This window comes from Equus caballus, chromosome 3, assembly GCF_041296265.1.
Source record: "Equus caballus isolate H_3958 breed thoroughbred chromosome 3, TB-T2T, whole genome shotgun sequence".
NCBI lineage: Eukaryota > Metazoa > Chordata > Mammalia > Perissodactyla > Equidae > Equus > Equus caballus.
The window spans coordinates 54,877,293-54,901,528 of record NC_091686.1 but is presented as its reverse complement, the minus strand read 5'-3'; the positions used below and the strand labels follow the sequence as shown (position 1 = coordinate 54,901,528).

Below are 24,236 nucleotides of genomic sequence, written 5' to 3'. Positions count from 1 at the left end.
CACAGATAGTAAGACAAAATAGTATACGAATAAAGAGACATCTATCTCTCAAATATATCTTTAACGTGGAATAATTTAGTCCACTTACAGAATTAGCTGGGTCTGCCTGTTATGCAGGAATCAGATACAGAGAGTATTTAAATGACAAGAAAAGGATCGTTTGGTTGTCAGAGGGTAAGGATCTTTAGTTATGAAATTCCACAGAGGGGCCTCAGAAATAGAAGAGAAATGCACCTGTGCAGACGTATTAAAATATTTAGCCTGTTTTAAACTTTGTTATTTCTAGATTTAAGTTGGAATAAAAATTAGAATAATATGGGGCTGGCCCCGTGGCCGAGTGGTTAAGTTTGTGTGCTCCACTGCAGGCGGCCCAGTGTTTCGTTGGTTCGAATCCTGGGCGCGGACATGGCACTGCTCATCAAACCACGCTGAGGCAGCGTCCCACATGCCACAACTAGAAGGACCCACAACGAAGAATACACAACTATGTACCGGGGGGCTTTGGGGAGAAAAAGGAAAAAAATGAAATCTTTTAAAAAAAAAAAACTAAAAAAAAAAAAAATTAGAATAATATGCTATAATTCACGAGTCCAAAAACGGTTTAAGAAAGCCCTGAAGATGGAATAATGGTTAATAATTGAAAGAATCATCATTCTCCTTATCATCAATCTTTTCCTAGACAAGAACTAAATTTCTCCATTAGTGAAAAGTGACACTTTAAATTATTCAAGTTTTCTTGAAATATTTCATCCATTGTTGGCTAAATTTGACCCATTTCTCAAACATACACCTACAGGTAAAACGACTCAGCACTTAAAGGAAACTGTACCATAAAAACTTTTGTTCCACAGTAAGCAGCAAACATTGAACCCTGTGACAAGTATTTGCTCTCATTAAAAAAAGATTATGATCATAATCAGGAAAGCTGGCCCTGTATCACAGATGGCACCTAACTCTAATCTGGACATTTATCCTCCAGCTTGTCACGTGCTTCGACTTTTCAAGGGCTACGAAGTTATACTGCACTTACAATCTTAGCCTCAAGGAGAAAAAAATAAAACAATTAGCAAAATGCTAATCTCTACCATGATACATCTCAGAGCCAGGAGAAGGTCAGCCACTAAAAGAACCAAAATATTTAGCTTCACGGCGCCAGATTTATTGAAGTAGCTTTTTATTTCCTCATTAAGCCTCACAAAAGGATTTATGAAAACTTGCTAATCTATTAGATAGAACCATGAACTGTTGCTGATTCTAGAGATGTAGAGAGGTCACAAGGCTGCGAATGCGGACAGCCACTAGAAGCTACGAAGCCAGCATGGAAAACACAGACCTCAGCCTCACAAGCACATGGAACAGAAAACTGTCAACGACCTGAACGCACCTGGAAGCAGCTTCTCCTCCAGAGCTGACAGATAAGAACCCAGGCTGACTGATGCCCTGATTTTGGCCTTGTGAGATGGCAAGCAGAGAAACCAGCTGAGCCCACACACTTCTCACAGAAAAGTGAGATAATACATTTGTGTTGTTTTAAGCCACTAAATTTGTGGTAATCTGTTACAGCTACAATCGGAATCTAATACCTCCCCGTTAAAGATGACTGGGCTGAAACAGAGAGATTAACTTGTCTACATTCACACAGCTACCAGGTAGGCGAGTTGCAGTTCAAATCCAGGCAGTGAACTCAGAGCAAGCACATAATTTGATCAGCATACTCTAACAGAGTTAGCTGTTGTTATCATTATTACAGAGCACCTAGCACACTGTCTCATACCTGTAAATATTTAAGAAATGTTTCCTGAATCAACAAATAAACAAAATTGGTAAGTAGTGGGGAGTGGGAATCTTAATCTACTTACGATAAATTATAGCTTCTTAGGTCCTGGGCTGAAGGTGGGGAACATTTTAATAAAAGCCTACAAGAATGTCTGGGCAGAAAATGTTTTATAAAATACATGAGAACACAACACGAAGTTTATTTCTCTCTAAATATGCATTTGCAAAGCATGGGAAAAAATAATCATAGAATGCCAGCAACGCTGGATTAGACTGGGTTTTATCGCTACACTTCATTCCCCATGAGTGGAATCCCTTTTCGTTAGAGTTATGAGAAGCTCATGGAGACACATAATTAAAGCCATGATTAACAGGACTGGTGTTTTTCTCTGTAAAAGGAGGGGTTCTATTTTCACACCTCCCCCTTTGAGAACTTTGCCCATGACAAACTTCTCAAAGGCCTCACACAAATTTCTCAAAGGGCAGGATGATAAAGTGACTAATAAATAAATGAAACTACAAATCTTATCATTCTGATTAGATTCTGCAAGATGCAGAGGTGTGTTTATTGCCAAATTAGCCAACATCTGCACTGCTACTCTCGCTCCCAGGAGGGACCTGCATGTCAAGGCAAAGGCAAAGCCTGCAGGAAGAACAGAGAACTAGACGATTCTTTCCATTCCAGTCCCATTGCGAAAAGCCACTCCTGATGACGCCTGAATAGCAGGTCAGCAACTCTATTCTGTGGGTATTTACTGAGTGCTAAATGCTTGTCACTGGGGGCAGGTGGCATAGATAAAAATATAAGAAACACATAAAACATTTTATCTAAATTTCAAAGCTGGGAGCTCACATCTGGGCTAGATGTTAGACAAGTATTTAACAGCTGAAGAACCTGTTTGTGTGGGAATGTCTGTACACAGGAGAATGGGGACCACAACCATAGCACACAGGACGAGGAGCCTCCCACAATATAACATGCTAATCTTGAACAATATTGGCAATAGTCCCAGCTAATAAAACTTGGCTTTTTCCATAAATCTAGTGCTATATTAAGTGGGCAAAGTATAGTCAGCATGTAGTTTCAGTGGAAATCGTATTATCGCTATCCCAGCCCCCAAACCCCTCAAGATACTACCGATCCAGCTGACACTACTGCTCAGCTGTAAGTGGACTGATGTGGTGTCCTATGAGTCAAACCATCAAGCCCAGAGTTTTTAAGCCTGTTTTGGATATTTCCTCCTTCTCCCTTAAGTCTTCAAATTGTTTATGGATTCAGTGTAAAGGTTGATTACGTCCATGGGTTCAGTAAGGTAGGTGTTCAGAACACAGCTAAACAGAGTTAGGGCAGAGCTGCAGGTGCTTAGCAGGCTAAGCACTTGGTGTCCCTTCAAACTTCTATTCTTTAAACAAATTTTCAATATTTATTTTATGTGAGTTGATTTTCTACTAATAGAAGCTGTATACTTTTTTTTTGTAACTCATTTGTGGGTTGTTCTCCCTTTTCCTCTTCCAGTTCACTTCAAATAAGATGCTCCTCACACAAAAGCATTAGTGAAAAATGCAGAATTTACTGAGGATTTCACTCGGTTCACAACAATTCATTCCAAAAATCTCCAACAGATATTATCTTCTTGGCCTTGGAGCGGCTGGCTCACCTCTCTCTTTTTCCTCTTCAATCCCATAATCTCTCTGATATTACAAAATTCTATTGCCTGTACCAAGAGGATGTCTAAAATAAGAAACACAAACAATACAGGTGCTGGCGAGGATGTGGAGAAATTAAAACTTTCACTCACTGCTGACGGGAATGTAAAATAGCGCAACTACTTTGGAAAACTGTTCCTTAAAATGTTTGACATAAAGTCACTATTTGACCTAGCCATTCCACTCTTATGTAGATATTCAAGAGAAATGAAAACATATGTCCACACAAAAACTTGTACATAAGTGTTCATAACAGCATTATTCATAATAGCCAAAAGGTAAAAACAACCCAGATGTCCATCAATGGAGGAATGGGTAAATAAAATGTGGTCTAGTCATACAACAGAATATTAACCAGCCATAAAAAGGAATGAAGTACTGATACATGTTTCAACTTGAGTGAACCTTGAAACTTATGCTAAGTGAAAGAAGTGAGTCCTGTCCATAACCGGCAAATCTCTACAGACAGAGTGTAGATTACCTTTTGCCTAGGGCTGGGAGGAGCGGAGCGGCGAGAGGGAGGAAGGAATGGGGAGTATCTGTTAATGGGCTTGGAGTTTCTTTTTGGAGAGATAAAAATGTTCTAAAACCGGATAGTGGTGATAGTTGCACTCTGAATACACTGAAAACCACTGAACTGTACATTTTAAAAGGTCGATTTTACGGTGTGTAAATTGTATCTCAATAAAGCTGTTATAAGGAAATTCTGTTGACTTTACAATCAAGTGTGGGGGAAAAAGAAAGTCAGAGGAGAACTTTCAGTTAAAGGCGAGTTTATCTACTTTTCCTCCTAACACCTCACTAAAATGACAATAGGAGAATTTTTAAAAGGTATAAGCTGTCAAAGATAAAGAGAACAGCTAAACGAACAACAGTACACGAAAGATTTCAACAAAACTGACATACACACACACTTGAGACCAGCTGTTATTAACGCAGAATAGCTTCACACAGTCACGGCCTCTCTTTCCAAGTTTGCATAATCTCACACAGTACTTAATACTCTCCACAGTATCAAAAGCCATTATAAGGAAAATAAAGACTTATAGATGTATGCAGCAAACAAAAGATCCTCTAGTTATTGGGATCTACATTCTTAGAGTCATGGAGGATTATAAACACAAACAAGGTTTTTTCTGTCACATGGATCTGGATGGAAGCACCACAAAGTGGAACATCATCAAAATATATGGAGTCATATGTGGAAACCTGGGTTTCCTGGAACCACGTTTCCAATTAATTCCAGTGAAGTTGTCACATAACTGATTGACTGGCCCCTTAAACAGACTGCAGATGGAAACCCTTTAATTCTGCACCGTGTTTAGGTCTTCACCTAGAAAAAAGAATAGTTTATATATTTGGCATTGCCTACTGCAAATCTAAAAGGCACAGACTGAAAATGGAAAGGCCTTAATTTTGGAGTTTAATATAATGATCCTCTTTTTCACAGAAACAGACATTTGTGAGAGTTGAATAATTTCAAAGGAAAAGGAACTTCTCAGTAAGAAGGAATTAATCTAGGGAAGGAAATGTGTCATATGCTTCCTATGGAGCGCCTACTATCCAAGGAGTGATGACTTAACTAGTAGGATAACTAGCTAACATCTGCATGGTACTTTAAAATTCGCAAGGCAAAACCACTCAACTAAACTCAAACAACGCAAGTGGCATTATGATACAGAGAACGGATAAAAGACAGGCTTAACTCAGACTTACCGAGTGAATTCCTCACGTAAGGAAGAAAAACAGAACTCATGGCTCATGTGCAATTCAGCTTATTAAATCAGATTTCTTTACAATCAGGCATTGCACTGATTAAAATGGCTCTATTGTTTGGCTGGTTTTCTTAAGAAAAACAGTTGCTGTCTAAATTCTCAAATGCCCATAAGCTAAAATTCACAGGCACTTAATTCTCACACTTTTTTGCACAGCTGCTATTATATAATTCTGTTCCATTTAAAATCACATTTCCAGGGGAAAAGGCAAGAGGGAATGTCCATTTAAAGAGAAGGATTGATCACTTCCCAATACTCCTCTGAAATGACAGTAAAATAATATTTAAAAAGGAAAACACCCAAGGGCAAAAAAAGAATAGCAGAAACGACAGGTAGATGAAATTTCAGACACGTGGAGGTAAAAGCAAGTGACTGAAAACAGACAGACTGAAGCCTGTCAGGCTCCAGGGACCCCTGCTCAGGCATCCCTGTCAGGCAGGAGTGCTGAGCCTCGGTCTCCAGATAACATCGATGGATTTCTGGACCCGAGAGAGCTAAGGGCTAGAGTGAGGAACAGTTGAAAATGTGAGGATCAGTGGAAATCTGCTAAGAAATAGTGGGCCCATTAGCACGCTTCCCACCTCCCTCCCATTCCTGCTTTTGAGGAACTCAATGGCTGAAGAGAAAAATATGTCCACATGCTGACGTTTGTGATTCCCCAGATGAAACAGCTAGGTTTTCCTCTATCTACTATCCCCACTATCTAATCCTCCCAAAGAGAAGAACACCAGCAGACAAGCCCACTGGTCCCATACACAAAATGCTATTCTTAAATCACAAGAGCCAAGAATCACCATATGTTTGAGTAAAGAAATACAGAAAAAAATCCCACAAACAGAAATAATACGGGAACAAGAAAACGAAACCAAAAAAACCCAGAAAGCCTTGTTAGTATTTTCAGAAAAGCAAGAATAGAATGTATAAAATGAGAATAGAGTGCTTTGAAAAAGAAAGAGTATGAATATTTTGGATATTAAAAACATAACAGCTGAAATTTAAAAAATAAACAAGGTTGGAAAATGAAGTTGATTAAATTGCATAGAAAACAGAAGTAAAAGACAATGATAAGACATCTAAAGGAACAATATAAGGAAGATAACATAGGAAAACTTCCAAGACCAAAGACAGTATTTTCCAGATGGAAGGGATTTACTGAGGGCCCAACACAATGCATGAAAAGAACTCCAGGAAAGAGCAGGTCCAGGAAGGCTGGTGAGGAAAGCCCAGGATGACCTCTACGACCAGTTCAGGCAGGAGAAGAAAAAGGCTCAAAGAGGAATCTCCCCAGAAATATTACCTGATAATTAAAAAATATATATAGTTATCAGTGGATTTGTTGGAGTAGTTTGAGAAAAACTGCAGATAGAAAATTATGTGAGTGAAACATAGACAAATTTTAACATCAAGCAAATACATCTCACACAACATACACACACCCTTACAGAGTCATTACAAGTCAAACATTAATTATGAATTCAGCTAAAATTGTGATATAACAATATTGGAAGAAATCACTTGGAGTAAGTGACAATGCAACAGCTAATTTCACATATTTCATAACTGGAAGCAATGAGATAATGTCTGAAAGTGAGAAATCAAAATACAACATTAAAAGTATATTATCAAATGGAAGCAAATAGCAAAAGAACAGCTCAACAAGTGAAAACTGATTTCCTCTGGGAATGAATTGAGGGCTGCCAAAGGGTGTGTACAGGTTTTCTTTATAAATCTTTCCATTTCCTTTTTTTTAATAAAACCATATTCACATATTAGTTTGATAAAAACATTTCTTTAAATAAAGGAAAATATGTTCAAGGTAATGAAGATGATAAATTGTATTGAGGGTAACAAAATTACTTAGGAACATGCCATTTCAGTATTTGATTACTAAGTGTACTGAAAGATCACCAAACCCATTGCATTAACCAACCCCCAACATGACACACTATGCTCATGGTTGCAATCACGTCCCTGTGTTTTCCAAACACCTTTGTTCAGGTAGTCTTCTCTCCCTGAGTGCACGCCACCTGTGGGAATTCTACCAGTCCTCCAAAGCCCGGCCCAAGAACTACCACCCTTTCGGCTAAAACACTTCTGATCATCTGACTTAGAAATGATCCCTCCTTCTCAACCCCAGTTTATTCTGAGTATCCTGGCTCTCTGTCTACCTAATAAAACTGTAAGCTCCCTGTTGGCAGGACCTTATCCTAACTTTCTACTTGAGCAACAAAATATCAAACCTAATGCCTTCACCTCGATTTAATACAGTCATGTGCCACATAAAGATGTTTCAGTCAATGACAGACAGTGATCCTGTAAGATTAGTACCACATAGCCTAGGTGTGTAGCAGGCTATACCCTAGGTTTGTGTAAGTATACTCTGTCACGTCCACACAACGATGAAATCGCCTAACAATCCATCTCTCAGAACGTATGCCGGCTGTTAAGTGATGCATGACTGTAACTGAAAAGCAACTTTTCAATCACCGATTTCATGCAAAAAAAAAAGAGTCCTGAACTATACATAACATGCAACATATATGTGCAGGCTTAAGCTTTCACTAAAATTTTTTAAAATATAAAAAAATAAAAATTGTTAACAGGCAGCCTATCCAAAAATATTCCCAAATGAATTTATGAAGGTTTGTCCCATCTTGTGTGATTTCTCAACTCAACCAACAATCCAAAGTTTGGGGCCGGCCCGGTAGCACAGCAGTTAAGTTCACACGTTCTGCTTTGGCAGCCTGGGGTTCGCCGGTTCAGATCCCGGGTGCGGACATGGCACCACTTGGCAAGCCATGCTGTGGTAGGCGTCCTACATATAAAGTAGAGGAAGATGGGCATGGATGTTAGCTCAGGGCCAGTCTTCCTCAGCAAAAAGAGGAGGATTGGCAGCAGATGTTAGCTCAGGGCTAATCTTCCACAAAAAAAAAGAGAAATAAGTTCAGGCAGTTTCAATCAATTTGGGCAAGAATTTTGAAATCTTCATCTTTAAACTGAAACCCATTTTTTTTCCTTTTCCTTCCTCCTTCTTAACCATTAGGCAGGTAAGTGCACTTATTCATCCCTAACTCTGGTTATTTTTTTCTGTTTTAGAGACAGGGAAGTTAGGATACAGGAAGGGTAAAAATACTGGTTTTAAGCTTGAAAGTGGAAAAGTCAAGGGAATCACACTAAATGGTTTGTCTTCTTATAACCAAGAAAACAAGGGGCAGGAGGGAGGGCTGAGGATGAACTGGGACATAAGCATGGGGAAGGAAGATTGCGTTAAAAATATGGATGCCTGTGTCCCATCTCTGGAGATGAAAATTTAATTGGTGTAGGATGGTACTCTATCTCTGGGATCTGTCAAATCTTCCCAAGCAATTCTTCCAGGCTGCTACAGTTGAGAAGCACTGGCTTAACTATTTATTATATGACTAGTATTGTTCTAAGTGCTTTATACATGGATAAACTTAGTATCCACAATAAGCTCAGGAAGCAAACACTAGCATGATATCCATTTAACAGGGAAACTAAGTGTGGTGGTTCTAAAACGTCCAGAAAGTCTGACATTTCTCCCTTCAAGAGATGGTGCCTAATTCCTCTCCCCTTGAATACAGGCCAGATTATTGACTTGCTCCTAATGAACAGAATGTGGTACAAATGATGATATTTGACTTCCAGGCCTAGGTAATTAAAAGGATAGTTTTTCTCTCTTTCGAGGCACTCCATCTGGGGGAAGCCAGCTATATGCTAGGAGAACACTCAAGCAGCCATCTGGAGAGGCCCATATAGAAAGGACCTGAGGCCTCTGACCAAAAGCCAGCACTAAACTGCCAGCTATGTGGGTGGAACCACCTTGGAAGCAGATCGTCTAGCCCCAGTCAAGCCTTCAGATAACTGCAGCCCTTGTCAACTCTTGACAACAACTTCATGACAGACCCTAAACCAGTTCTGCCCAGCTAATCCATACCTGAATTCCTAATCCACAGAAACTGTGAGAGAAAACAAATGTTGATTGTAATTTTAAGCCACTAAATTTTGGACTAGTTGTTATGGTGCAATAGACAGCTAATACACTAAGGCACGGAAAGGTTAAGTAACTTGCCCATGCCAATGCAGCCAGCAAATGGCCAACTGAGATCTGTAACTAGGTAGAATGGACCCAGAGCCTATGCTCTAAGCCACATGCTATAATGTCTTTCTTCAATTTGAAGACTATCCTGTCTATACCTCATTAGAGCTGGTGCTGGGATCAAAAGAGATTATATAAATAAAATATCTGCTGGGTATTAAACTAAACAGTGAGGAGTCACTTAATAGCACCAATTATTATTATTACCACTAAAATGAATAAGTTCTCAGAGACAGTCAACAGTAAAACACAAAAAACATACAAAAATTATCTGTACAAATAAGGAAAACACACTGCAGTAACACCTTTTGCCCACAGCCTATCATTTATTTTAAACTTACTTCTTACTCCTAGCTTGGTCAGTCATAAGATTTCCAAGACAAAAGGATATCAATTCTGTAATAATGATTTCTATCCCAGTGACCACCTAACTAGCATCTACTGTAGGCATTTTACTAATTAATTTTTACTCATACCCTTATCAAGTTGTGATAAATTTTTAAAAGCACAACGTTATGAACTAAATTTTGTCCCTACAAAATCCACAGGTTGAAGCCCTAACTCCCAAACTGACTGTATTTGGACACAGGGCCTTTAAGGAGTGAATTAAGGTTACATGAGGTGATCAAGGTGGGGCTCTAATCCAGTAGAACTGGTGTCCTTATAACAAAGGGAAGAGGAGAGTGACATAACCAAGACGGGGACAGAGGTTGCTCCTGACTTCGCTCCCCCTCCAAGAACAACTAACAACTGTTCAGGAACAAGACACCACTGAGAGAATCTTAGAACATGAGGGTGAGGCTGAAGCACCCCCTCGTACCACAGAGACCAAGACAGATGCATTAGAAAGGTAAGAGAAGTGGCTACACACTGACTGCATTGCCCGCCCCCAGGCCAGCCCAGCACCATGTGGAGAGGTCTCCCCAGAGCCCGAGGTTCCTCCAGTGGGAAAAGAACTTGGGAGGACAACCAGCCCCCACACAGCATTGTGGGTCACTTTACAGGAGCCTGTACTCTGATCTCATACCATGGGGACTGCACTGGGAATCTGACTGAGACAGAAAAGTGGGGAGGGGTTTGCAACAACCAGCAGACAGATCTTGGCAGACTGAGTTCATACCTGCAGTGCCCAAGTAGTAATCCCAACCAGCGGCTTTGCTCATCTGCAGAATGAAGTTGCAGGTGCACTCTGACCAGGGAACTCAGCAAGGTGCAGATCTGCCTGATTTGTATCCTCAGACGAGGAATTTTGTCAGCCCTATAGCCTTGTTTTCCCACACCTACCCAAGGAGCAGAGTCACAGCCTCACCCACTGTGGAGAGTGCCTTCTGGCCTCATCTGACCAGAAGGGCTGGAGACAACTCCTGGAAGCTGTACAGCCAGCCGCACTTGGTCTGCGAGGTGGGCGAACAAGAGCTGATAGTTTGCAGAACAAAACTAGTGGCCTTGTTTGGCCAGGGAAGTAGGGGTGCAAGTCGGCTTGAGATAAGACAACAAACAGAGAGCTTTACTGGCTTTAGAGCTGCTTCTCCCACTGCATCCGGGCAGGGAACCTAATGTGTAGCTCCACTCATCACTGTCCAACCAAGGAACCTAACCAGAGTGCACGGGAAGTTTGAAAGCTCGTTCAACAGCCCTGTGTAGGGTGGCTCTTGAACAAGAGCATAGCCTGTGGTTTCCCCTGTGCGCAGAGCAAAACCAGTGGCCTCACCTGACCAGGGAATTCACTGCACATGCTGGGCTGATTCAGGTCCCAAACAAGGAGATGTAAAGGCTCTGGATCCCATCCTGCTGGAGAACCTGCAGGGAAGCTAATTCATAGCCCCGCCTACTACTGAATAGAGTACCCAGTCCTGACCATGTAGTAAGCCTGACCAGAGAATCCAGGCAACTGCAGAGCCCATCCTACAGCCTCACTAGGATAGGAAACCAAGACAGCAGTCCTATCCAACTGTTTTCAGCCAGTGGCACATGCCCCTTTATCCCTGTCCTCAGAGCTGGAACAGTTGCCTTACCCAAAAATAGACCACAATAGCAGGCCCCACCTGCCTAAGGACATTACAAGCAGACACACCCAGAAACCCAACTAGCTAACTGAAGAACTGTCTCCGCCAAAGCAAACCTGTAAAGTCTAGAAGAGGAGCCTGTTCACTCAATTGCACAGATACTGATGTAAGGAGTCAAGGATCACAAAAGATCAAGTAAATATGACATCACTAAAGATTAATAGTGCTCTAATAACTGACCCTAAAGAAATGGAGATTATGAACTGTCAAAGAATTCAGAATAAGCCTCTTAAGGATGTTTAGTGAACTACAAGAAAACAGACAAATGACTAAACAAAACTAGGAAAACAGTGCATGACAAAATGAGAAGTTCAACAAGGAAATAGCAACCACAAAAAAACCCCAAAAAACAGAAATCCTAGAGTTGAAAAATACAATAATTGAACTGAAGAATTCAACAGTGAGTTTCAAAAGTAAACTCAATCATGCGAAAAAGAATCAGTGACCTGGAGTATAAGGCATTGGAAATTACCCAGTCAGAGGAGCAAAAAGAAAAAAGAATGGAAAAAACTGAAGAATGCTTATGGGAATTATGGAACACAATGAAAATAAAAGGGGACAGAAAGTATATGAAAAGGAATAATGGCTGAAAATTTCTCGAACCTGGGGAGAGAAATGGACATCCAGATCCACGAGGCCTAAAGGACCCCAAAGAGGTTGAACTTGAATAGGGATACATTGAGACAGACTATAATTAAATTGTCAAAAGACAAAGAATTTTAAGAACATCAAGAAGAAAACAGGGAAATTATAAGGGAACCACCACAAGACTATCAGAGAATTTCTCAACAGAAACTTTTCAGGCCAGGAGAGAATGGCAGACATATTCAAAATATTGAAAGAAAATAAGCGTCAATGAAGAATTCTATACCCACTGAAGCGCTTCTTCAGAAAAGAAGGAGGGATAAAGGCTTTCCCAAACAAAAGCTGAGGGAGTTCATTACCACCAGACCTGCCTTACGAGACTTGCTAAAGGGAATTCTTTGAGCAGAAGTAAAACAATGCTAGTTAACATTATAAAAACATTAGAAGGTAGTGTAAATCTCACTGGTAATGGTAAATATACAGTCATAGTTATATTCTGCAATATCCTAATAGTGGTGCATAATTCATTTACAACTCTAGTTTAAAAGTTAAAGAAAAAAGTGTAGTAAAAATAATGGTAATGACAATAATTTGTTATTAAAAAACATGTAGGGGCTGGCCCAGTGGCACAGTGGTTAAATTCACATGCTCCACTTTGGCAGCCCGGGATTCTTGGGTTCGGATCCTGGGCGCAGACCCACACACTGCTCATCAAGCCATGTTGTGGTGGCATCCTCCCACATATAAAGTAGAGGGTGATTGGCATGGATGTTAGCTCAGGGACAATCTTCCTCAAGCAAAAGGATATAGGTTGGCAACAGATGTTAGCTCAGGGCCAATCTTCCTCACCAAAAAACCAAAACAAAACATGTAAATTGTAACAGCAATAACCTAAAATGTAAGAGGGAGAAGTAAAAGTGTAAAACTTATGAATTCTATTGAACTTATTATCAATTTAAAATAGGGTATTATAAGTTTAAGATACTTTATGTAAGCCTCATGATAGCCACATGGGAAAATCCTATAGTAATTACACAAAATAACACAATAAATAAAAGCATACTGATACCAAAAGACATCAAAACACAAAAAAAGAGAGCATGATAAGAAACAAGGAACAACAGGTCAACAAAACAATCAGAAAACAATTAAGAAAATGGCAATAGTAAGTCCTTACCTATCGATAATTACTTTAAACATAAAGGGATTAAATTCCCCAGTTAAAAGACATAGAATGGCTGAATGGACAAAAAGACAAGATCTAATAATATGTTGCCTATAAGAGACTCACTTTAGCCTTAAAGCACACATAGACTGAGAGTGAAGGGATGGAAAAAGACATTTCAAGCAAATGGTAACTAAAACAAGAAGGCAGGACTATCTATACTTACATCAGACAAAATAGACTTTAAACTAAAAATGGTAAAAAGAGACAAAGAAGATCATTATGAAATGATAAAGGGGTCAACACATTAAGATATAACAATTATAAGTATTTACACGCCCAACACTGGAGCACCTAAATATATAAAGGGAAAGCTAACAGAGCTAAAAAACTGAAACTAACAGTAATACAATTACAGCTGGGGGCTTTAATACCCCAATCTCAACAATGGATGGATCATCCAGACAGGGCATCAGCAAGAAACAACAAACTGAACAACACTATAGACCAAATGGATCTGACAGACACACATAAATTCTGTCCAACAACAGCAGAATACACATTCTTCCCAGCTGCACATGGAACATTTTCCAGGAACGACCATATGTTAGGCCACAAAACAAGTCTCAACAAATTCTAGATGACTGAAATCATACCAAGTATCTTTTCTGATCACAAGAGCATGAAACTAGAAATCAGTAACAAGAGGACAACTGGAAAATTCATGAACACATGGAAATTAAACAACACTCTCCCGAACACCAATAGATCAAAGAAAAAATTAAAGGGGAAATAAAAGTCTCCTGAGACAAATGAAAATGGAAACACAATATACCAGAACTTAGAATTGCTTTTCTTGTATCCCACAAGAGGGAAGTTCATAGTAATAAATGCCTATATTAAGAAACAAGAAAGATCCCAAATAAACCACCTAACTCTATGCCTTAAGGAACCAGGAAAAGAACACACTGAGCCCAAAGTTAGCAGAAGAAAGGAAATGAAAAGATTAGAGCAGAAAGAAATGAAATAAAGAATAGAAAAACAATTGAAAAGATTAACTAAACTAAGAATTGGTTCTTCGAAAAGATAAAAATTAACAAACTCTTAGCTAGATAACCAAGAAGAAAGAGAGAAGACCCAAATCAACAAAATTACAAATGAAAAAGGAGACATTACAATTGTTACCACAGAAATTCAAAGGCTCATAAGAGGCTACTATGAGCAACTATGTGCCAACACACTGGACAACCTAGAAGAAACGGAAATATTCTTAGAAACATACAACTTACCGAGCCTGAATCAGGAAGAAACAGAAAATTTGAATAGACCAATTACTACTAAGGAGATTGAACCAGTAATCAAACATCACCCAATGAAAGAAACTCCAGGACTAGATGGCTTCATTGATGTATTTTACCAAACATTTAAAGAAGAATTAACACCAATCCTTCTCAAACTCTTCCAAAAAATTGAAGAGGGACACTCCCAACCTCACTTTATGAGGCCAGAATTATCCTGGCCTCAAAACCAGAAAAGGACACTACTAGAAAAGAAAACTACAGGCCAATTATCCCTGATGACTGTAGATGCAAAAATTCTCAATAAAATACCAGGAAATCGAACTCAGCAGCACATTAAAAAGATCACACAGGTCTGGCCTTGTGGTTGAGTGGTTAAACTTCCACGTGCTCTGCTTCAATGGTCCAGGTTTGCAGGCTTAGATCCCTGGTGTGGACCTACTCCACTCACGAGCCATGCTGAGGTAGTGTCCCACACATAAAAAAAAAAAAAGGTAGAGGAAGATTGGCACAGATGTTAGCTCAGGGCTAATCTTTCTCAAGCAAAAAAAAAAAAAAAATACCCACTATGATCAAGTGAGATCTATCCCTGGGATGCAAGGATGGCTCAACATATGCAAATCAATGTGATACATTACATTAAAAGAAAGAAAAGAATCATATGATCATCTCAATAGATGCAGAAAAAGCATCTGAAAAAATTCAACATCCATTCCTGATAAAAACTCTTAACAAACTAGGCATAGAAGAAACATATCTCAACATAAAAAAGGCCATGTATGACAAGCCCACAGCTAACATTATACTCAGTGGTGAAAGGTTAAAAGCTTTCTCTCTAAGATCAGGAACAAAACAAGGTGCCCACTCTCATCTCTCCCATTCAACATAGTACTAGATGTCCTAGACAGAGCAATCAGGAAAGAAAAAGAAGTGAAAGGTATCAGAATTGGAAAAGAAAATGTAAAATTGTCTCTATTTGCAGATGACATGATTTTACATATAGAAAATCCTAAAGACTCAACCAAAAATCTGTTAGATCTAAGTTAGTGAAGTCGCAGGATACAAAATTAACATACAAAAATCAGCAGGACTTCTATAAACCAACAACAGATTTTCTAAAAGAGAAATAAATCTATCCCATCTACAATAGCATCAAAAACAATAAAATATTTTAGGAATAAATTTAACTAAGGAGGTAAAAGATCTCTATTCTGAAAACTACAAGACATTGATGAAAGAAACCAAAGATGACAAAAATATACGGAAAGGTATCGTGTGTTCATGGATTGGAAGAATTAACACTTTAACAATGTTAATGTCAATACCACCAAGAGCCATCTACAGATTCAATGCAATCCCTGTCAAGATTCCAATGGCATTTTTTACAAAAGTAGAAAACACACTAAAACTTATATGAAACCACAAAAGACCCCAAATAGCCGAAGAAATTCTGAGAAAGAACAAAGCAGAAAGCATCACCCTTCCTGATTTCAAGCTATAGTATAAAGTTATAGTCATCAAAACAGGATGGTACTGGCATAAAAACAGACAAACAGACCAATGGAAAAGAACTGAGAGTCTAGAAAAAAACCACAAGCGTATACAGTCAACTAATACCTGATAAGGGAGCCAAAAATACTCAATGGAGAAAAGACAATCTCTTCAATAAATGGTGCTGGGAAAACTAGATATTCACATGTAAAAGAATGAAACTGGACCCCTATCTTATATCACTTACAAAAATTAACTACAACAGGATTAAAGACTTAAATGTAGGACCTGAAACCATGAAACTTCTAGAAGAAAACAGAGAAATAAAGCTCCTTGACATGGGTCTTAGTAATGATTTTTGGATATGACACTAAGAGCATAAGCAACAAAATAAAAAATAAACAAGTGAGACTACATCAAACTAAAAACCTTCCGCATAGCAACAGATAATATCAACAAAGTGAAGACAACCTACAAAATGGGAACAAATATTTGCAAATCATAAATCTGATAAGGAGAAATATCCAAAATATATGAAGAGTTCATACAACTCAATAGCAAAAGGGCAAATAACCCAATCAAAAAATGGGCAAAGAACCTGAATAGACATTTCTCCAAAGAAGGCCAACAGGTACGTGAAAAGATGCTTAACATCACTAGTCATCAGGGAAATGCAAATTAAACCACAATGAGTTAGCACTTCACATCTGTTAGAATGGCCATCATCAAAAAGACAAGAGATGATAAATGCAGGTGTGGATGGAGAGAAAAGGGAATCCTTGTACACTGTTGGTGGGACTGTAAATTGGTACAGCCATTATGGAAAACAGTATGGAGGATCCTCAAGAAATTAAAAATAGAACTACCATATGATCAGAAATTCCACCTCTGGGAATATATCCAAAGGCAACAAAAATACTAACTTGAAAAAGATACTTGCACCCCCATGTTTATAGCAGCATTATTTACAATAGAGAAGACATGGATACAACATAAGTATCCATCAATGGATGAATGGATAAAGAAAACATGGTAGAACATATATACACAACAGATTATTCTTCAGCCATAAAAAATGAGGAAATCCTACCATTTGTGACAACATAGATGGACCCTGAAGGCATTATGCTAAGTGAAATTAGTCAGATGGAGAAAGAAAAACACTGTATGATCTTACATGTGGAATCTAAAAAATACAAAAAAACCACCAAACTCTTAGAAAAAGAGATCAGACTTGTGGTTACCTGAGGCGGAAAGTAGGGGGAGGGACCAATTGGAGAAAGAGGTCGAAAGGTACAAACTTCCAGGTATAAGATAAATAAGCACTAGGGATGTAATGTACAACGTGATGACTACAGCTAACACTGCTGTATGATAAAAGCTAAGAGAGTAAATCCTATGAGTTCTTATCAGAAAAAAAAGAGAGGGAAGAAGCACCAGGAGAGCACGCACACAAAGGAAAGGCCACATCTGCAAGCCAAGGAGAGAGGTCTCACCGGAAACCACCTCTGCCAGCACCTTGATCTTGGACTTCCAGCCTGCAAAACTGTGGAAAATAAATTCCTGTTGTTAAGTCTGTGGTATTGTGTTATGGCAGCCCGAGCTGACTAACACGCACAGTATGACGGGAAAAGCTTGGGCTTTGGAGGGAGGCAGAGTCCAGCTCCGCACATTCTAGCTGCTCACTCTCTCGGAAGTAACGTACCCTCACTGAGGTTCACTTTCCTTATCTATTTGAAATATTTGTAGGAGTCGCTGTAAGGGAGTTTAGAAGCCAAACATATGTAAAGAATCTAAGCAAAATCTTGGCACAGAATAGGCACTTAAAATCATGATGAAAGAGATAAAATTAGCTTATTGCCATCTGTTTACAGCTACAATTGTCCAACATAACTGTCCAAACATAACTGATGCTCAGAATATGACCACTGATGAGTCTGCAGAGATGGCTATAAAATTCACATCTTCAGCCTTAATCCTCCGCGGCTAAGCACTGACATTCATTTATTCATCTGTTTAAAATGAGCTCCTCACCATGGCCCCATAATAATCTTCCCCTCTTGACTTCCATTATTTTTATTAATGGACCATTGTGAAGACACCACATCAGGATCTCTCTTCTTTCTTCAATAAAAACAGCTGGACCTCTGGGACAGACAATTAATAAAGCCCCCACAGAGAGATCATCAGATCCTATCAAGTTAACAGCCTCTGAGCCTTTGGGCTAAGTCCCAAAGGCACCTGGAGGCAGGGAAAAAGAATTCGTCATAGGAGGTTCCTGGGAAGTTGAAGACTGTGATTCTTCCTTTCAGGACAAAAGATCAGGTCTGACAAGCTGAAGCATTTTAAAACCTAAAGGCCCGACCCTAGGTACAGCCAGAAAAGATTTGAATTACTGAAGACAAAAGAACAATAGCCTTGGTCAAAGCACAGTTTGCAGGGAGCTCTCCCTGGTGCTGCTTCATCCTTGCCTTACAACTCCTTCCTTAATTTCTATACTCATTCCCATTGGCAAGAGTCTGACAAATGCCCTCTGCCCTCGTGCCTATTTTGGTTCTGCCGGCCTCAAAGGTATGGGAGCCTCAGGGTAGCGCCACCACACTGCTCCTCCCGAACTCTCACTTCTTACTTTCATCATCTATTATCGGCCGCCATGTTCTGTTCATGTTTTCTTTCTAACATCTCTAGTAACTTTCCTTTAAAATTTCATTACCGGTTTCTGTTTGAGATGATAAGAAAGTTCTGGAAATGGACAGTGGTGATGGTTGTACAACATAACGAATGTCCTTAATGTCACTGAATTGTACACTTAAAAAATGGTTAAGTGAGTTTTATGTCATATACAGTTTACCACAATTAAAAAATCTCCACTGCCAACTGTTTATCAGATACAGGTCCTCAGGACCAAGACCTAGACTTCTGCCCGTCTTCTAGATGCTCTCCCTGCTCCCAGCACACCTTCATATCTGAAAATCTTACACAGCACTGCCTAACGTATTGCTTCCATCATACAACTTTTTTCTTCAAAAATTTGCTGTTATAAATATTAATTCCTTAGCCTAACATTCAAGACCCTCTACCATCCAGTCTCAGCCTATGTTTTAAAATACATCTTTCACTAGTCTCCTGCAGCTATGGACAGCTCTGTCAGACATTCCTGTCTTACACTGACAGTGTTTTTGCTCGTGCTCTTTACTCGCCTAGAAGATTTTTGTCTCCATCCAAATTAATCTTATGTACCCCAATTTTACTTTTATAATCCAGATTGACTTCCCCCTCTCCTTGTTACCACTGACTGGACGTTCTCATCACTCATTTGAAGTACCGTGGAATGCACACCACATACATCCTACCTCCTCAATTAAACCACACAATCCGTCAAGTCAGAATGTTGAACCTTTTCTTTCACAGTACCATCCAGTGTCTAAGTAAAACGTACTAAATAAATATTGATGGACTGATCCAATCTAACTCGTCAAATAAAAATACTCAATTATGAGTGGAAATATTTGCATTTATATTATAGAAGATTTTTCAATAGGGAGCATTCAAGTAAAGGGATTTCTAGTTAAGCCTAAATTAAATGAATCCTATCCTAAAATCTTTTCATTTGCAATTTCTATCTATTCTCCAAACACACCTGAGATTATTAAAATAAAAAATAGATATATTACTGGCCCACTGAGATAATAAAAGATCATAAGTCATGGGATACAGCCAAGCTGAGATAATTATACTGGAAACCTCAGTTAAGGAAGGCGAATTGTTGCAATCAGACAAGTGTAATGTGACAACAGGCAAGAGTGAACACTGAAGGGCTCTGGAGTCTTCCCTCTTAAATATGAATTGTCTAAATTAGGCCTTTGACAGAAGCAAAAGGTTCCGGAAGACATCAGCTTCAGATAGAAGTTTCTGATAAATACCTGGTATGCAGATATACTGGTGTGCCAACTTAACAAATATATCATCTCAGAGCTTTAGACACTACACAAGTCTAAAGTTGATCATTTGTTATAAAAATGAAAGAACCTAAGTGGTGTTCTTCCACCCAGAGGGTCACTGTTGGTCTACGTGATCAAAGATATCTAGAGCAGCAGGGATGTTTACAGGCAGCATCCAGACTGTCCTCAGTGTCAGGGTTTTTCTTTTTTTTTTCTTTGCTGAGGAAGATTAGCCCTGAGCTAACATCTGTGCCAATCTTCCTCTATTTTGTATGTGGGTCACCACCATAACATGGCTGCCAATGAGTGCTGTAGTTCTATGCCCAGGAACTGAACCCAGGCTGCCGAAGCAGAGTACGCTGAACTTAACCACTAGGTCATGGAGCTGCCCCCCTCAGTGGCAGTCTTGGTTTAGCTCACGTCTGAAAAAGCAACTAGCTGAGGCTCCAGAATTCCATCCTTCTAAGCATGGAAGGGAGGATCTTGATCTGAAAAATGTTAAGTATATTCAGTTATGAAATAGCTTGCTCTTTACACAGGGTATAATTTGAAGGCCCATAACAACATTATTTTTAGAAAGAAATCTGGCACTGAGTTGTGAGAGAATATCAAGAAAGCTATTTAAAATCTATTATGAGGACTGAAATATGAAAGCAGGGTAGTCTTTACTAAGGAAATCATAGCAAAACAATTTTATTATATATAATGTCTAGTAGAAAAAGGAGAGATGAAAATGCTATAACCAGCCAAGTGTAACATCTGCTTTTACTGCATCTGTAAAGAGGCCCGCCCGCCACCTCGGCTCTAGAGTGAGCAGCTGCAGCGCGCACCCCCACAGGAGGAGACCCGCTCACGGGATAAACCAGCTGAAGCACAGCGGCTCTTTATCTTCCATGTGAATTACTACAGAGAGAAGAGTATTTTACAGAAGCTATGCTGTCTGACACCTAAAGCATACTTTATCCCCTCTACTTAGCATCTTAGGTAACTAGTAGGTACTCCATTAATACTGCTTTTAACGAAATATCTCACATCTAGCCCCAGGGGTTTTCTGAAAATGAGAGAATTACTACTAATAAAGTGAAAATTAGTTTGCCCCATTCAGAACTTGTTATTTGTGCATAATCACACAACCCATATGACTGACTACATAACCAGTCTTACATTCAGAATGATACTGCTTGCTTTTTATGATGCATATCAACGTTTTTGGCTGCCAAGGAAACACGTTATGAATGAGAAGGTAATTTACAAAGAAGACAAATTATAACAAAATATTATTATAATGTAAACGTTAACAAAAATAATGAAAGCTACTCTTACTATGGTTATCAAATGAAAGCTATTCTAGGAAACACGATAAAAACTTTTAAAATTCACAAATATTCACAAATATTAATATTAGTATTAAGTAATATTTCTTATTCTCAGTAATACTAAATATTTGGTTACTAAATATTTTGTATGAAGCACACAATTTTTTTTTATAACTTTATTCCCCATTAACTGTAGACCTTTGGAAACCTATTTATTTATTTATAACTTTTTTTTGGCCGGGAAAATGTTCACTCTGAGCTAACATCTGTTACCAATCTTTCTCTTTTTTTTCCTCCCTAAAGCCCCAGTACACAGTTGTAATTTCTAGTTGTAAGTCCTTCTAGTTCTTCTACGTGAGCTGCCGCCTCACTATGACTCCTGACACGAGTGCGTGTTTCCGCACCTGGGAACTGAACCCAGGCCGCTGAAGCAGGGTGCACCGAACCTTAATCGCTAGGCCACCAGGGCTGGCTCTAAGCACATAATGTTTAAATCTTCAACCACTTTTGTAGCAATTATTTAAAAGTGATTTTTAAAATTTTATCTTAAGAGTTTCATGTCCCAGGGCCGGCCTGGTGGTGTAGTAGTTGGGTTCGTGCACTCTGCTTCAGCAGCCTGGGGTTTGCGGGTTGGGATCCCAGGCACAGACCTACACACCACTCATCAAGCCATGCTGTGGCAGTGTCCCATACATATAATAGAGGAAGATGGACACAGATGTTAGCTCAGGGCCACTATTCCTCACAAAATAAACAAATAAATTAAAAAAATTCATGTCCCTATGACATGGATAAAATATTCTTTGTAAGAATCATTTAAATAGGAGCAATGGTTACGTCCTTGAAATACTCATACACGTAGACATGAAAAAGTTGTTTCTAATGAACAAGCCTCAAACATGTCACTTACCAATGTCACTTACTGATATAGAAAGCTTAAGAGCACAGACAAATGGTTCTGCAACCTTTGCTTTAACATTTTATCATTATTTTTCAATAAAATACACATACAACATCGAGCTTTCTCGAGTGTAGTTACACCACTACTGCTTTAAAAGAATGTGGATTTAAGTAACATCCTTCTTAATCTGGTAGCTAACACTGCTACACGCATTTTCCCCTTTTCACTCTAACTTGGCAAAAAATAAGGAAAGAAATTGTTTTTCAAGGCTAAATCATTTTTCTTACCATATTAGGAGGGAGAACTCAGTAACGATTATGCCTATAATTGTTACCTTTAAAAATGAGGTTTCTTCACTTAAAATCACTTCATTATACAATCAAAAATCAATTTTTACCTCAATTGTGCAAAATGAACACAATTATTTTAGGACTCAATCTTCCCAACGAGAAAAAGAAAGCACACCAGTGACTTTTCAGTCTCAAAGGTCACTAACCAGATACAATTAATTAACTGATATTTCCTACATAGAATTTAATGTCTTATTTTCATTCCTCTACAGCAGGCACTAGTGAGAAAAGAATTGCTTCCACCCAAAAGCATCAGGACTCTTTGTTTTTTTTTGAGGAAGATTAGCCCTGAGCTAACTACTGCCAGTCCTCCTCTTTTTTGCTGAGGAAGCCTGGTCCTGAGCTAACATCCATGCCTATCTTCTTCTACTTTATATGTGGGACGCCTGCCACAGCATGGCTTGCCAAGTGGTGCCATGTCTCCACCCGGGATCTGAACTGGCAAACGCGGGGCCGCGGAGAAGCGGAACGTGCTCACTTAACCACCGTGTCTCCGGGCCGGCCCCAGCATCAGGACTTTACAAGACTGTTATTTAAGTTTTCATTTGCCAATAATCTTAGAAATTACACTTAATAATGGTATTTTGTAATCGCTTTAGTATTATTTTAGGGTAGAAGACAAGGGCCGAGTGAAGTAGCAAGTTGGTACTTACAGAGAGACTACAAATATTTAAAAGCTTATTGTAATCTTTACATTTAAAATATTTAATATTTAAAAGCTTAGTTTTAACTGAAAAATAAACTTGCTTTACTTCCCAGAAGGATTTACCGTACGAACCCTGGAAGAGCCGAATGAGCCGGGGTCGTACAGCTGCGGTGATCACCCGCTCCGGCAGCTCCCGCAGGAAGAGCTTCAACAGACTGGCCGCCGCGCACACGTCGCCGTCTCTCCCCAGCTCCACGGGCGCTCCGCTCTCGAACTGCAGGCGCAGCTGTTCCACCACCTTCACATTGCCATTCACCCTGAAAAGGCCCTCCTGGCTGAGTCCTGGAACAGGAAAGTGGACACACTGAAAACAGAAGTTTCTCAAACAGATACAAACTCTAAAAAATAATAGCAACAAAAATAAATCTCAGAGGTCAGCCCCGTAGCCAAGTGGTTAAGTTCCCGCGCTCCGCTTCAGCGGCCCAGGGTTTTGGGGGTTCGGATCCTGGGCGTGGACATGGCACCGCTCATCAGGCCACGCTGAGGCGGCCTCCCACAAACCACAACTAGAAGGACCTACAGCTAAAATATACAACTAAGTATTGGGGGGATTTGGGGAGAAAAAGCAGGAAAAAAAAAGGAAGATTGGCAACAGTTGTTAGCTCAGGTGCCAATCTTTAAAAATAGACAAATAAATCTCAGTAAATTATTATATTCAGAAAATCCTTATCAAGTGTTGGAAGATTTTTACATTTTACAAAAGTGTTTCTTAGAATAAAAAATTTTCATATTTACTACGTATCAACTAAAAAGATCATATACCATTGTTATGAAAGCTGACCTCTGAAAATAAGTTTAGGACATATATAAACATTGAATATATACTACTCTACAAAGAAATCTCATTCATATAATCTTCTACAATACATCACAGGACCTTACCCTGAGCTCCGATAGCAGCTTAGCATTTTGAGAACTATTTTGAAACTGCTTAACTATACGTGATTACCTTTGTAATAATCAAGAAGTAATATTTCTTTAGTAATCATTAGATTCAAAGTATAAGACTCTGTGAGACTATAAAGGAGTATAAAACAAGATC

General features: G+C 39.1%; 1 protein-coding gene across 14 annotated transcripts in view; it reads right to left on the bottom strand.

Annotated features, from left to right (window-relative positions):
• Positions 1–24,236, bottom strand: part of FAM13A (family with sequence similarity 13 member A) — a 316,899-nt gene that overhangs the window by 243,675 nt on the left and 48,988 nt on the right. For all 14 annotated transcript variants that reach the window (XR_011437490.1, XM_070263412.1, XM_070263416.1 and 11 more), the window contains exon 3: positions 23,267–23,476. Coding sequence is in view for 13 of the 14 variants with exons in the window: in XM_070263412.1 (XP_070119513.1) it covers positions 23,267–23,476 (210 nt within the window). In the remaining variant the exon portion in view is untranslated. The remainder of the gene's footprint in view (positions 1–23,266; positions 23,477–24,236) is intronic.